Source organism: Rhinolophus ferrumequinum, chromosome 2 (assembly GCF_004115265.2).
Source record: "Rhinolophus ferrumequinum isolate MPI-CBG mRhiFer1 chromosome 2, mRhiFer1_v1.p, whole genome shotgun sequence".
Lineage (NCBI taxonomy): Eukaryota > Metazoa > Chordata > Mammalia > Chiroptera > Rhinolophidae > Rhinolophus > Rhinolophus ferrumequinum.
The window spans coordinates 8348022-8360971 of NC_046285.1; the positions used below are offsets into that span (position 1 = coordinate 8348022).

General features: G+C 36.2%; 1 protein-coding gene across 3 annotated transcripts in view; it reads right to left on the bottom strand.

Moving 5' to 3' along the window:
- CP (ceruloplasmin) overlaps positions 1-12950 on the bottom strand; it is a 61697-nt gene that overhangs the window by 38446 nt on the left and 10301 nt on the right. For all 3 annotated transcript variants that reach the window (XM_033125279.1, XM_033125290.1, XM_033125300.1), the window contains exons 3-9: positions 12559-12771; positions 11400-11573; positions 9452-9706; positions 8272-8443; positions 6839-6978; positions 5537-5683; positions 3788-4002 (exon numbers count right to left, since the gene is read on the bottom strand). In XM_033125279.1, coding sequence (XP_032981170.1) covers positions 3788-4002; positions 5537-5683; positions 6839-6978; positions 8272-8443; positions 9452-9706; positions 11400-11573; positions 12559-12771 — 1316 coding nt within the window. The remainder of the gene's footprint in view (positions 1-3787; positions 4003-5536; positions 5684-6838; positions 6979-8271; positions 8444-9451; positions 9707-11399; positions 11574-12558; positions 12772-12950) is intronic.

Sequence of the window (12950 nt, forward strand, 5' to 3'; positions counted from 1 at the left end):
TAGATTCAATACAATTCCAATTAAAATCACATTATTTGTGGATATCAACAAACTGATTCTAAAATTTATATGGAGAGGTAAAAGACCCAGAATAGACAATTCAGTATTGAAGAACAAAGTTGGAGAACTTGCCAACTTCAAAACTTACTATAACACTATAGTAATCAAGATAGTATGGTTCTACAAAATAATAGACAATAGATCAATGGAAAGAATAGAGCTCCAAAATAGACCTACATAAATTTAGTCAGTTGATCTCTGACAAAGGAGCAAAGGCAAAACAATGGAGCAAAGATAGTCCTTTCAACAAATGGTGCTGGAACAACTGGACATCCACATGCAGAAAAAAAAAAAGGATCTAAACACAGAACTTACACTTCACAAAAAGTAACTCGAAATGGATCACAGATCTAAATGTAAAGGCAAAATCATAAAACTACTAGGAGATAACATAGGAGAAAATCTAGATGACCTTGGATATAGTGATAACTTTTTAGATAAAATAAAAAGGGCACAATCCATGAAGGAAAGAATTGATAAGCTGGACTTCATTAAAGTTAAATTTTATGTTCTGTGAAGATAATTGTTGAGAGAATGAGAAGGTAAGCCCCAAACTGGGAGAAATATTTGTAAAAGACACATCTGATAAAGGACTGTTGTCTAAACCACAAAGAACTCTTAAAACTCAACATTAAGAAAGCAAGTAAACCAATTAACAAATGGGCAAAAGACCTTAACAGACACCTCACTAAAGAAGATATACACATGCTAAATAAGCATATGAAAAAATGTTCCACATCATATGTCATTAGGGAAATGCAAATTTAAATAATAATAATAAATACCACTACACCCCTATTAAAATGACTAAAATATGGAACGGTGACAACACCAAATGCTGATAAGGATGTAGAATAAACAGGAATTCTCTTTTATTACTGGTGGAAAGGAAAATGGTGCAGGCCACTTTGGAAGACAGTTTGGTGGTCTCTTCCAAAAATAAATTTTGAAGCCAGACAATTATGTTCGCAAATTTTCCACCGTGCACTTACACTGTGGAAAGTTCGCGAACTTAATTGTCTGACCTTGTACTCTTACCATATGATCCAGCAATTGTGCTCCTTGGTATTTACCCAAAGGAGTTGAAAACTTATGTCCACACAAAAACCTGCACATGGGTGTTTATAGCAGCTTTATTCATGATTGCTAAAACTTGGAAGCAACCAAAATGTTCTTCAGCGGGTTAATGAATAAATAAACTGTAATAAATAAACATCCAGACAATGGCATATTATTCAGTGCTAAAAAGAAATGAGCCATCAAGCTATGAAAAATCTCAGAGGAAACATAAATGCATACTAGTAACTGAAAGAAGCCAATCTGGAAAGGGTACATGCTGTACGATTCCAACTATAAGACATTCTGGAAAAGGCAAAACTATGGAGACAGTAAAAGACCAGTGGTTGCCAGGGGTTGGGGTTGAGGCAAAGGGATAAATAAGTGGAGCACAGAGAATGTTTAGGATAGTGAAAATACTCTGTATGACAGTATAATGATGGGTACAGGTCATTATACATTTGTCCACACGCATAGAATGTTAACACCAAGAGTGAAACATAATGTAAACGATTGACTTTGACTGATAAATGATGTGTCAGGTAGGTTTCATCAATTGTAACAGATGTATCACTGTGGTGGGGATGTGTGTGGAGTAGGGGGCTTATGGGGAATCTCTCTACTTTATCCTTGATTTTGCTATGAATCTTGATGTGCTCTAAGAAAATAAAGTCAATAAAAATAATAAATAAGTAAATAAATAAATAAAAGAATAAACTATATAGTTAAAAAAAGTTACCTGTAGTGAGAGAAAGTTACCTGAGGTGAGAGGGGAGAAAGAATAGAAGCTGCACTTCTTTAACTATACCTCTCTTTATAGATTTGGTGTTGGAACCAGGTAAATATTTTACATAATTATAAAACAATGTTAAAGTGTTAAAAGAAACCCTCCCCCCAAAAAAAGAAGAAGAAGAAGTAAAATAAATTAAATAAACCTGTGTATCCTGTGGGTGACAAAACAACCAGAGAGGAAATGTTCCAAGTGACGTTAAATCTGTAAGTTGACTGAACATCCCTAGTGGGACCTACTCTAAGGACAAAAAGGTCTGCAAACAAATCTGAAACTGTTTTCAGTAATTATTGTTGGCTGCAGTAATATAATTGTGGCTATGAGACTGTTGTGTGTGTATTATGGGATGAATTGAGTGAACATTTATGTTGGTGTCGTTGAGAATGAAGATTTTTCAGTGCAGTTGAAGGGAGACACAGATGTAAGATCAATGAAGTTAAGTAAAGAAAACAACCAAAAAAAATCTTTAAACCTGAATTGAATAGAAGGTATCAGTATAAACTCATAATGAATTTTATCTTAAAATCTTTGTTTCCAGTTCTGCCCACTGAAAAGGCCTAGAAACAATAATTAACCCAATAGCAATGAGCACCAATAGTACCCTGATTGTGGTTCTAAAAATAATTTCTTACTGAAAATAACCAGAGCTTTTTGGGAGAAATGGCTGATTCTAGGTATGGAATGTGAATTGTGCAATATGAACCTGAAATTGTTTTTTATACTAGGAAGCAAAGAAACTTCAAAGACTACTAAATTCATGTTTAAAAAAAAAGTGTAAATAAAGGGAAAGAATCAAGCATTTGTCATTCCTTTCTTATATAATATGTACCTCGAGGTAACCAAATAATCCATTAAGGGAAGTTTCTGTCTATAGAAGTAGACTAGCTAATAAACAAAGAAGAAATGATGGACTAATACTATTACTATTGTGCAATACCTGATTAGTTTATGAATCTAGGAAATGGTTATCAGTGGCTGATAACACTTCCAATTGAGAGACAATTATATAGTATCTATGCCCTGATAGAAGTACCCAGTACCACACATGAAGTCGGATTACAAAAAAAAAAAAAAAAAAAAAAAAAAAAAACCACCCAAAAAAACTACCCTGAATTTGATTAAGTCTGTAGATCTCCCTACTGATTTATAGGAAATAGAGGGAAAGAGAAAGAAACAGAGTAAATGACAAGATAGGAATACAATCAGTAACCTAGACATGGGAAACTTCTGTAGGATAAATGACCCTTGCAACAGAAAAAATGCAAGAAAATATCTTGAGAAACTTATCAACTAATTGTAATGTGTGAATTATTGGGTACTGATTCAAACAAACTTGAAACAATTAGAAGACAACTGGGAAAATGTTAACATTAATTGGGAATTTGATGATATTAAGGAATTACGGTGATGATTTTAAGGTGTGATAATTATATTGAAGGCATTTTAAAAGGAGTTCTTATCTTTTAAAGCTTCATATTAAAATCTTTATTTTAGATATAAAAACAACGATGAGGTTAGGTATTTCTAACTCTAGGTCAAAGAGTCATTTTCTCATTTCTAAAGCATATTTTCAGCAATATTTTCCTCAGTGAATGTTGAATAACTTAATATCATTAGCAGGTAATTTTTTATGTGTGTGTTGAAGTCTAATTGCATTATAAAAGACCTTGGATTCCAAGGAAAACTTTGTTTCCAACTCATCTTGGAACAATCATGTTAACCAGAGAATCTCTGCACCATACAGATCTTATAAGCCTGAGACAATTTTATAATAAACATTATGTGTAGAATCCTCACTGCCTCAAAACCCAGAATTTTCCTTATAATAATGATAATTTAAAGGGGTTGGGAAATCATTTTCATTTCCCTAATTGGACTTACCTGTCTCCCATTTGCCTGTAAACTTCCTTTCCTGCATATTTTCATTGGCCCGATAAGTCCAGTGAATATATCTTTGGTGGGATCCACAGCAGAATAATACATCTTTCCTATACAGACAGGGTCTTTGTAAGTGGGTCCCACTTCTTTGGGGACAGTCCATTCATAGGTGAATGTTTCTTTGGGTCCCACATGGGAGGCTGAAGGAGGAGGCACTCCTGGGAGAAAGGTGACATTGGTGAGGTTAAGTGTACGCTCTAATATGCTGATTTGAGCCACAAAGCAGACTGGATTTAGTCTAGAACAACCCACTTCTGAGCTCCTTATTACTAATTAGAATGGAATTCTACTTGAATAGAATCCTACTTGTGCTCCTGTGTCAGGTCACTGATGGGTGTGATTTCTTACAGGAAGCCTCTAAAACTAAATCTGAGACTGGTGCCTGCCTACAGTCCGAATGTTTGTGTCCCCTCCAACCCCAAATTTATACAATGGGGATCTTGATGCCTGCTGTGATGGTGTTTGGAGGTGGGGCCTTTGGGAGGTGATTAGGTCGTGAGAATGGAGCCCTCCTGAATGGCTCAGTGCCCTTGTAAGAGAGACCCCACAGAGCTCTCTAGCCCCTTTCACCATGTGAAGATAAAATAAAGTCTGAGAGCCAGAAGAGGGCCCTCACCCAGCCATGCTGGCATCTCGGTCTTGGACTTCCAACGTCTGGAACTGTGAGAAATAAATTTCTGTTGTTTGCCAGCCCCCCAGCCTGTGGTGTTTAGTTTCAGCAGCCTGAACAGACTAAGACAGTGCCCCTCTTTGTGCTCCCACAGTCCCTGAGAAAGTCCCTGCACCTTTCATGTTATGTCGTGTGTATCCCTCCTCCACATAGAAAGTAACATTTTTGAAGGCAAACGTTGACTATTATTTCCATCAGCTAGAACAACATCTGGAAATAGGGGATAATCAATGAATTTTCTATTGAACAAAACTGACATGAAAGTAATTTTAGAACTGAAAGGAAGCTGGCAGAGATGACCCTGTTCAAATCTCCCAGTTTTACATTTGAGGAAACTGAGGTTAGAAAGACTGAATAACATGTCTAGGGTCACACTGCAAGTGGTGGCAAAGTCACTAGTCTTCATTGGTCAGCCTTGACATATAAAAATACCTAAGTATACCCACATGGTGGAATATTTTGTATCATGAAAACTATATTTGTAAAGTGCTTATAATGCTAAGAAAAGAAACTAAGTACAAAATTAGAATAAGCTTTTTTATACTCATATACTATGACCTCAACCACATTTAAATATACATTATATGTTCAGAGATGAAAGAGTGTACAAATTACATATAAATATAATGGTGGTTGTCTATAGAACTATGGATAATATTTTTGGTTCTACCTTTTTATATTTTCAAATATTCTAAAACGACAACCTAATCTTCTTATTAAGAACATTTTTCGAATTTAAAAATTACCCTAATGGTACTCCAGAAATGTTTACTTGATGCAATCCAAATGAGTTACTAGCAGCATTGTCAATAATCATTCGATGAAGGAGGGTCAGAATTCCATAAACCAATGGAAATGGAAGGAAAAGAGGTTTACTTGCTTCCTGGCATGATGCCTGAGAATGGTATATGAGCAGTTTCCTCAGAAGGTCTGGCCTTCAGTTTGTGAAGGACCGTTTTCCTGACGTAGTGGCACAGTGGATTCTTCAACATTGGTGATTTGTTACCGAGTGCTGTACTCACTTTTACTCTGGGGGTTGGAAGCGTAGTATGTGCCCTCGTTGCTCTTACTGACTCTCACCCCAACTGGCTCAATACTGAGGGGGTGTTCTCCTTTGTTATGGAAAGTGACTCTGATGGTGTCTTCCACCTCCGCCCAAATGACAGGACCTAGGGAAGAAGAGACTGTTATCCTCCCTTGGTATATAACGTGCAGAATATGTAAGACACTCGTTTTCTTTGGCTTGGCTTCTGGCAAGAACCACTGTGAACAACATCATATCTGTGGCACACAGAATGCTTGGTTTTTAAAAATCCATTATCAATTCGACGTGGTGAGGCTGGAAAGGGATGAGAAGGGCTCTCAGATTCGACTTCAGGTTAATGAAATTTGTTGTCTTTTTTACCCAAGGCAGTTCACAAGCTTTATCCGTTTACAAATAAAACTATTCAGAGTGTCTATGCCCTCCGCACCATGGTGTTGTGTTGGCTAGCTGTGTGTAATTTATCCCAAGAGCCAGGGGCCTGCTGTAAACCTTGTCCACCCAAAAGGGGTAAATTAAATTGTCTTGGCTGTGAAGAGTGACACGGGGGTGGATTTTCCATCACCAAAGTTAACATTGTCATCAAATATAGAATAAAAACCTAGTATATAGTACATAGATATTTATGTCATACATTGAATGCTGTTTATTGAGGGTTTCCTATGTTCTCTTCTGAGTGTTTATGTGAATTAACTCATTTAATCCTACAACAACTTTATGAGGTAAGGACTAGTACTGTTATTAATACTATTTTTCCCGTTTTATAGAAGGCACAGAAAATTGAGTACTTGCAAAGGTCACACAGCTAACAGGTGAGGAGGGACGGTGGTCTGAATCCGCTCACTCTGCTCTGCTGCCTGAGCAGAGAGAGGGGTTTCTGGGCTGTCCCTGAGGGCACCCCACAGAACTCTAAGACAAACCCAGCCGTCTCAGTAGTAGCCTGGAATTTATTTCTACGGGGATGTAGCTTTAGCTAAGAGCAGAAGCTAACGCTTTCTTTGTCTATTTAAACAATGTCGACAAACACATAATTCCCCTTACCTCTTTGAAGAGAAAAACAATCCTCATTCGAAGTTAGCATGGTTTTTAATGATAAAGACTGACTGTTGGTGATGTACATTTGGAAAAGTAATTAGCTGCTGCATTTTACTAATGATTGATCTTCATGTCCCCAGTGTATTCCCAGAAGTCTTGCTGTGGGCCCTGACATTTCTGTTCTTTCTGAGGGTGGTGGGGCCCAGGGGAAGAGCGCAGTGGTCATATATGTTCTGCACGGACTTACCCAGGATGCCAAGGTGTTCCTCCTCAACGCCTCTCTCTTTTCGGTTTGTGAAGGAGGCATCTGTGTACTCACGATAAACCAGCTTTTTATACGAGCCGCCAATTCTTGTAGGACCTTGTTCAAAAAATACCTCTGAAGCACTACCAAAAGACAAAGGGTTTAACCGCTGGAGTTGAACGCCGAACAGCAAGCAGGTATTCACAGAGGAGACTAATTGAAGAGAAAAATTCTGACCGGTTCGTAGAGATACTTATGACCCATGACTTACCAAATACTTCAACAGAAGCGCTAGCCCATTTCATGGAAGGGTGTTCACTTAAGGAGTCGAGAATAGCAGCATAGAAGTGTCACTTTTTCAAATGAAGTGAAAAGAATTCGAGAGAGCCCATGTCAACCCTCGACAGTTAATAAATTGTTCGGAAATGGAATCTTTTTAATAAATTATAAAATGTTTAAAAATACAGCAGCTACTGCTTATCTCATATTGACACCAACTAGGTGTCCAGGTGTTGACGAGGTTGTGGAGAAATTGGAACCCTTACACACTGTTGGTAGGAATGTAAGATGGTGCGGCCACTAGGGGAAAAAGTACGGCAGTTCCTCAAAAAATTAAAAATAGAATTACCATATGATTCAGCACTTTCACTTTCAGGTGTAAATCCAAAATAATTTAAAACAGGGACCTAAACAGATATTTGTACTCCAATATTTATAGCAGCATTATTCACAACAGCCAAAAGCTACAAACAACCCAAATGTCCATCAACAGATAGATAAATAAATAAAATGTGGTCTATGCATACAATGGAATATTATTCAGCCTTAAAGAGGAATAAAATTCTGATACATGCTACAACACGAATGAACCTTATAAATATGCTAAGTGAGATAAGCCAGACCAAAAAAAAAAGGACAAATATTGTATGATTTCACTTATATAAGGTACCTAAAATAAGCAAATTTATAAAGACAGAAAGTAGGATAAAAGTTATCAGGGGTTGGAGAGTTATTGTTTAACAGGTACAGAGTTTCTATTTGGACTGATGAGAAATTTCTGGAAATGGATACTGTTGATGATTGTACAATCTTATGAATGTACTTAATGCTGCTAGATTGTACAATGCTATGTTTCGGAAATGGAAAAAAAATGAATTGATCTAATTGTATTCAGTGTTGTTGGGGGTTTTCGTTTGTTTGTTTGTTTTTGGATTCTGTTAAACATTTGATAACTTTAAACTCACCTTTTTTCATAGAGTCAAAAGTCACAGTTCTCAAACTTGGGCTCATCCCAAACACTTAAATAAATATTGAGCAATCTAGTTACTCAATTTTAGGTACCAATTCAAATTTTAATTGCTAAATGACTCTTTTTTATGATTTTTTTAGGGGGAGGCATACACATATTTTGAAATAATAGTCTTTTTCTGAATTACCTTTCAGGGGCTGTTAAGTTTTCTTTGGTGAAGGTGTCTATGTTGGAGGGTGCATAGTTCCAGATGATTTCCTCAGCAGCAATGTAGTAATGTCTAACGTGTTTCCCACGGATGTCATCCTCTGAGGAAGGCTTGTGACAGTCTTGTACCTGGAAAAAGGCCTGCAACCCAGCTGAAAATCACACAGAAAGAGATGTGTTAATGGAGCCAGTGTTTCTCCTGTTGCCTTGTCAACATTGCTGGTAACATGACAGATGCATGCTGAAGGAATAGACAACTAGTAACAATATTATAAACCAGAGCAAACAATTATAAATAAATTACTGATGGAAAATGCAAGCTGTTTTTTTTTTTTTTTTTTTTTTTTTTTTTACACTTCTCTATACAACATAGAGGAGAGATCTTAATCAGTGATGTTTTCAAAAATATGGTACCGGTTTCTGTGGGCTTTCACATAAGAGGTCTTTTCATGAGAAAAATGACACAATAGACAAATGAAGAAGAAAAGCTTTGCCATGTTTTAAAAGGTAGGAGAGAGCCTCTATAGTTGTTCTCACACAAAATGGCTATGCACCTGTTATACTAGGCCTTTGGTGGCCAAGGTCATATTTGGTAGGTGAGATTACATTTGAAGGTCATAGTAACATACACAAAAATCCAGATTCAACCTCATTTCTTTAAGGAGAACAATATTACAAACTGATATCTTTCAATGACTAGGAATGTTTTATCATACTATATGAAAGAGATACAGAAAGCATTTATCGAGTTAAACCAAGGAATAGCTGGATTCAAAGAAAGAACAAAGTTGGTGGTATTTGATAGAGCCAAGTTAAAAAAAAAAGGCTAATTTTCAGCACAATATATAATTGTTATGGTGTTTACAATATTGTGTTATTTTACAATGTTGAGACTCTATATGCAGTACTATACCGTTAGGGCCAATTGTTCTACTTCAAAATTAATGTATTTTCAGATTTCATCACTTTATAAATGTTCCAGTCTTTCACTCTTTTTTGTTACATTATGATACATACCATCATAGGAATAAAATTACCAGTTCAGAGCTCATACCATTCCAAAGTAGATTCTGATTCCCAATAATTACCCCATTTGTAGTGTAACTGAGACATGCCTTTTTTTTTTAGCTGATGTCTAATTTCAGGTAGCGATGACCTACCTTTCAGATGGTTTAGATTCTGACAGCTAAGCATCCATTCTCCAGGGTTCTGGGCCACCATAAAAGCATCAAGGAGGGTAGCAGGAAAGAGATTGATTGTATCAACACGGTAGTTCTTGTTAGTCAATGTTTGGCCATGGAAGAAAGCTGCATGCACGTCAACTTCATTACCCATACCAAAAAGATACCATTTCACTCTGTCCTCGGCACACATGGAGAGTCCTGGGAGACTTCCAAAAGCGTATCCATTCACAGCTGTTAAGTCAAGAGTAGAGATTGTGACTAACAGATGTTAGTGCCTGGGTCAGTGATAGTTACCTCTGGAGAAATTGGGTCAATTTGCAACGGAAACTATCTGGTATATATGCTGCTATTCCTCTCTCTTTCATACCCACATACAGAGGGTGCCAAAAAATGTACACAGATTTTAAGAAAGGAAAAAACCTATTAAAATTGTAATACTTAATATATACCAATAACAAAAGATGAATACAAGTGACATTTGACTTCCACAATTACAAGAGGTGCTCAAAGTGGTTACCATCAGTGTCCAGACACTTGTGATTATGGCGAACTACTTCTTGAGCAATGTTGACCAAAGTGTCCACTTGTATACATTTTTTTGGCATCCTCGGTATTACTAATCAATCACACCACTATTTAAATATGGAGCTGAATCCAGCCTCAGGATTCTTGTCAACACAATATTAGCAGATGAACACAACACTGAAGATGAGACCTATTTGCTCTTTTTGTTATAAACTATATATATTGGTCTGTACACATGTGTATTTGTAAATACAAATGTGCATATATACAAAATATATACATATATAGTGCATAGAAAAAGACTAAAGTTTATTTAATAATTGATCATTCATTATATTGGTGGTAGTACTATGGTTGATTTCAATGTTTTCTGTTTGCTTATCAGAACTTTTCCAATTTTCTACAGTGCATATGGATTGTTTTTGAAATAAGGAGACAAGGAAAGCCTTTTAAAAAAGATTGGAAAACAAATCTTTTTGACCTAAAAGTTCAAAAGCAAATGGCCTGAGACCCTTTCAAGAAACTTAGCATCCCTGTTCAAACTGGGAGGTTCTGGGAAGCACCGTAAAAGCACCAGATGCAACTGGGGCACCAAACCAGACCCATCCACACTAGAATTTTGAGTACTTTTTCTAACATCTATTTTTGTTGACACATAACAGAGGCAGAATTAAAGTATGGAAAGAGGATCTTCCAGCCAAAATATGCAAAAGTTGGAAACAAAAATCTGTACTTTCTTAATAAATTTAGTTCTCTGCTTTGGTATTTCAATAATTTTTGTATTCTCAGTTTCTTATTAAAGGTATTTTGAAGAAGTTGAACACAAGCAAACAAGAATCTATACTTATTGGTCTAGTTGATGCTAAGGGATTTGATTTCCTATGCAAATTTTGAATGACAAAAAATCTTACTAAGCTCATTACTTGGTCTCTGAGAACTAAGAAGAAGCCTACGAAGTAAAGAAAGCATTTCTAGAAGAAACAAAGGCAGAGGGACAATGTATACGTAAAAGAAATACTTTTTAGAACTATTTTCCTAAATATACTTCGATACTTTAATATATAAGCATAATTGTAAGCATTTAGTTTAATAATTTTAGGCTGCCTCAAATAATTTTTAGAATGAGTTTGGAGGATAAATAAATATAGAAATATAACATACATATGCATTAAACCATAATTGGTGATGTTTTATCATTATCAGTTTGGGAACAATTTGGTGAATCTGACTTTATCTGGTTTAGAGTTTTGATTTGACCTGTTTAGCTGAATATGAATTTGCATATCCAATATACTTTGTTATGAGAACCACAGATTAGAAACCACTTATGTGAGGGAATAAACCTAGTAGAATTAATGGATTAAGAAAAATAAAATAAACACATCATTAGCAATCTTACAGTACATTCTGTTACTCTCCTGGAAGTCTTCGTCATCTGGGTCAACTTTCTCCGGTTCAGAGCAGTAGGTTTTAATGTTGTCATCTAGGTACCAGCTGAAATTTTCGTCCACCACAGAAAACATCACCACAAATTCTTGGTCAATATTTTTTTCTTTTTCTTTATCCAGAGAACCTGAAGTGAAAATTACTATTTTAGGAGCGACGGGTTGGCTCCGTTGGTTAGAGCACAATGCTCATAACACCAAGTTTGCCAGTTTGATTCCCACATGGGCCAGTGAGCCTCCACAACTAGATTGAAAAAAACAATGACTTGACTTGGAGCTGATGGATCCTAGAAAAACACACTGTTCCCCAATAAAAATTTTTTAAAAAAGAAAAAAAAGAAAATTGCTATTTTAATCTTTAGCATGGATTTTAACATGATTTACTGTTTTAAGAAATTTTAGTATTTATTTTCCTAATAAATCTGGACTAGTCACTTCTGTTTTACAGACATGGTAACACTTAGGAAGTTTTATTTATTTACTTATTTATTTATTTTAGGAAGTTTTATGCTCAGTATTCTGGGCTTGGCAGACACTCATCTGTTTGAATGTTCACTGACCACACAACTATTCAATGTTTTTTGGCCAATGAGAAGGTTGGAATTCATACATGTATATACGTCTTCTGATGCATATAGCCATAAGCTGAGACAACAGGTCTTCGTAGGCAACTCATGATTGTTCATGTAAGAATTAGATTTCAAGCTCTTGAGCTATGATGTCTTTTTCATGGTGTTAGAAATAGATATTTTGATATTATATTTACCAACACAAAACAGATAACCAGAGCTATATCACCATGGAGTGCCACGAGGGAGTCACATTTGGTAAAGTCATATAGCTCGTCAACACTACTGTAAAATGAGCTACAGCAAACCTGACCCCAAAGACAGCATATTTCCTGCAGCTTAGCAATGTGTATGGATGGTTGTCCCACTTATCCCTTCTCCTTATCCTGCCCTGCCCTTTCCTCCCTTTTTTTTAGACTCACTGCCTCTTTACCTTACCTACTCAGTCACAACACAGAAGACTTGACTTATATTTGAAAATGAACAAGCTGCCCTGTCTCTCATCTTTTGGTCGTATATCATGTGCAAAAATGAGATAATGTACCTTTTTTACAGATTATTAAAGGTCCGATGAGTCCTGAAGCAATATCTCTTGGAGCATCAATGTGGGAGTGGTAAATCCTGGTCACGCAATTGCTGTCTTGCTCACCAGGACTTTGTTCTTGGGTGGCTTGCATTATGTATGTATATTGCTCACCTGGATACACTTTATCATCTGCTTTATGAAAATCTGTGGTGTTATCAGGATAGATAGCTCCTAGGAAACAACATGCAATGAAAGTGCAAGTTGAATGTGTTTGAACTTGAATGAGATTATGGATGTTTATTAATTCATTCAGCAAACATTTTTTCAACATCTAGTATGTGCCCCTTGAGGGTACAGTGATGTCCTCTTTGAACACAGAGGAATGAGAGACTAATAACGAAGGAAGCTTC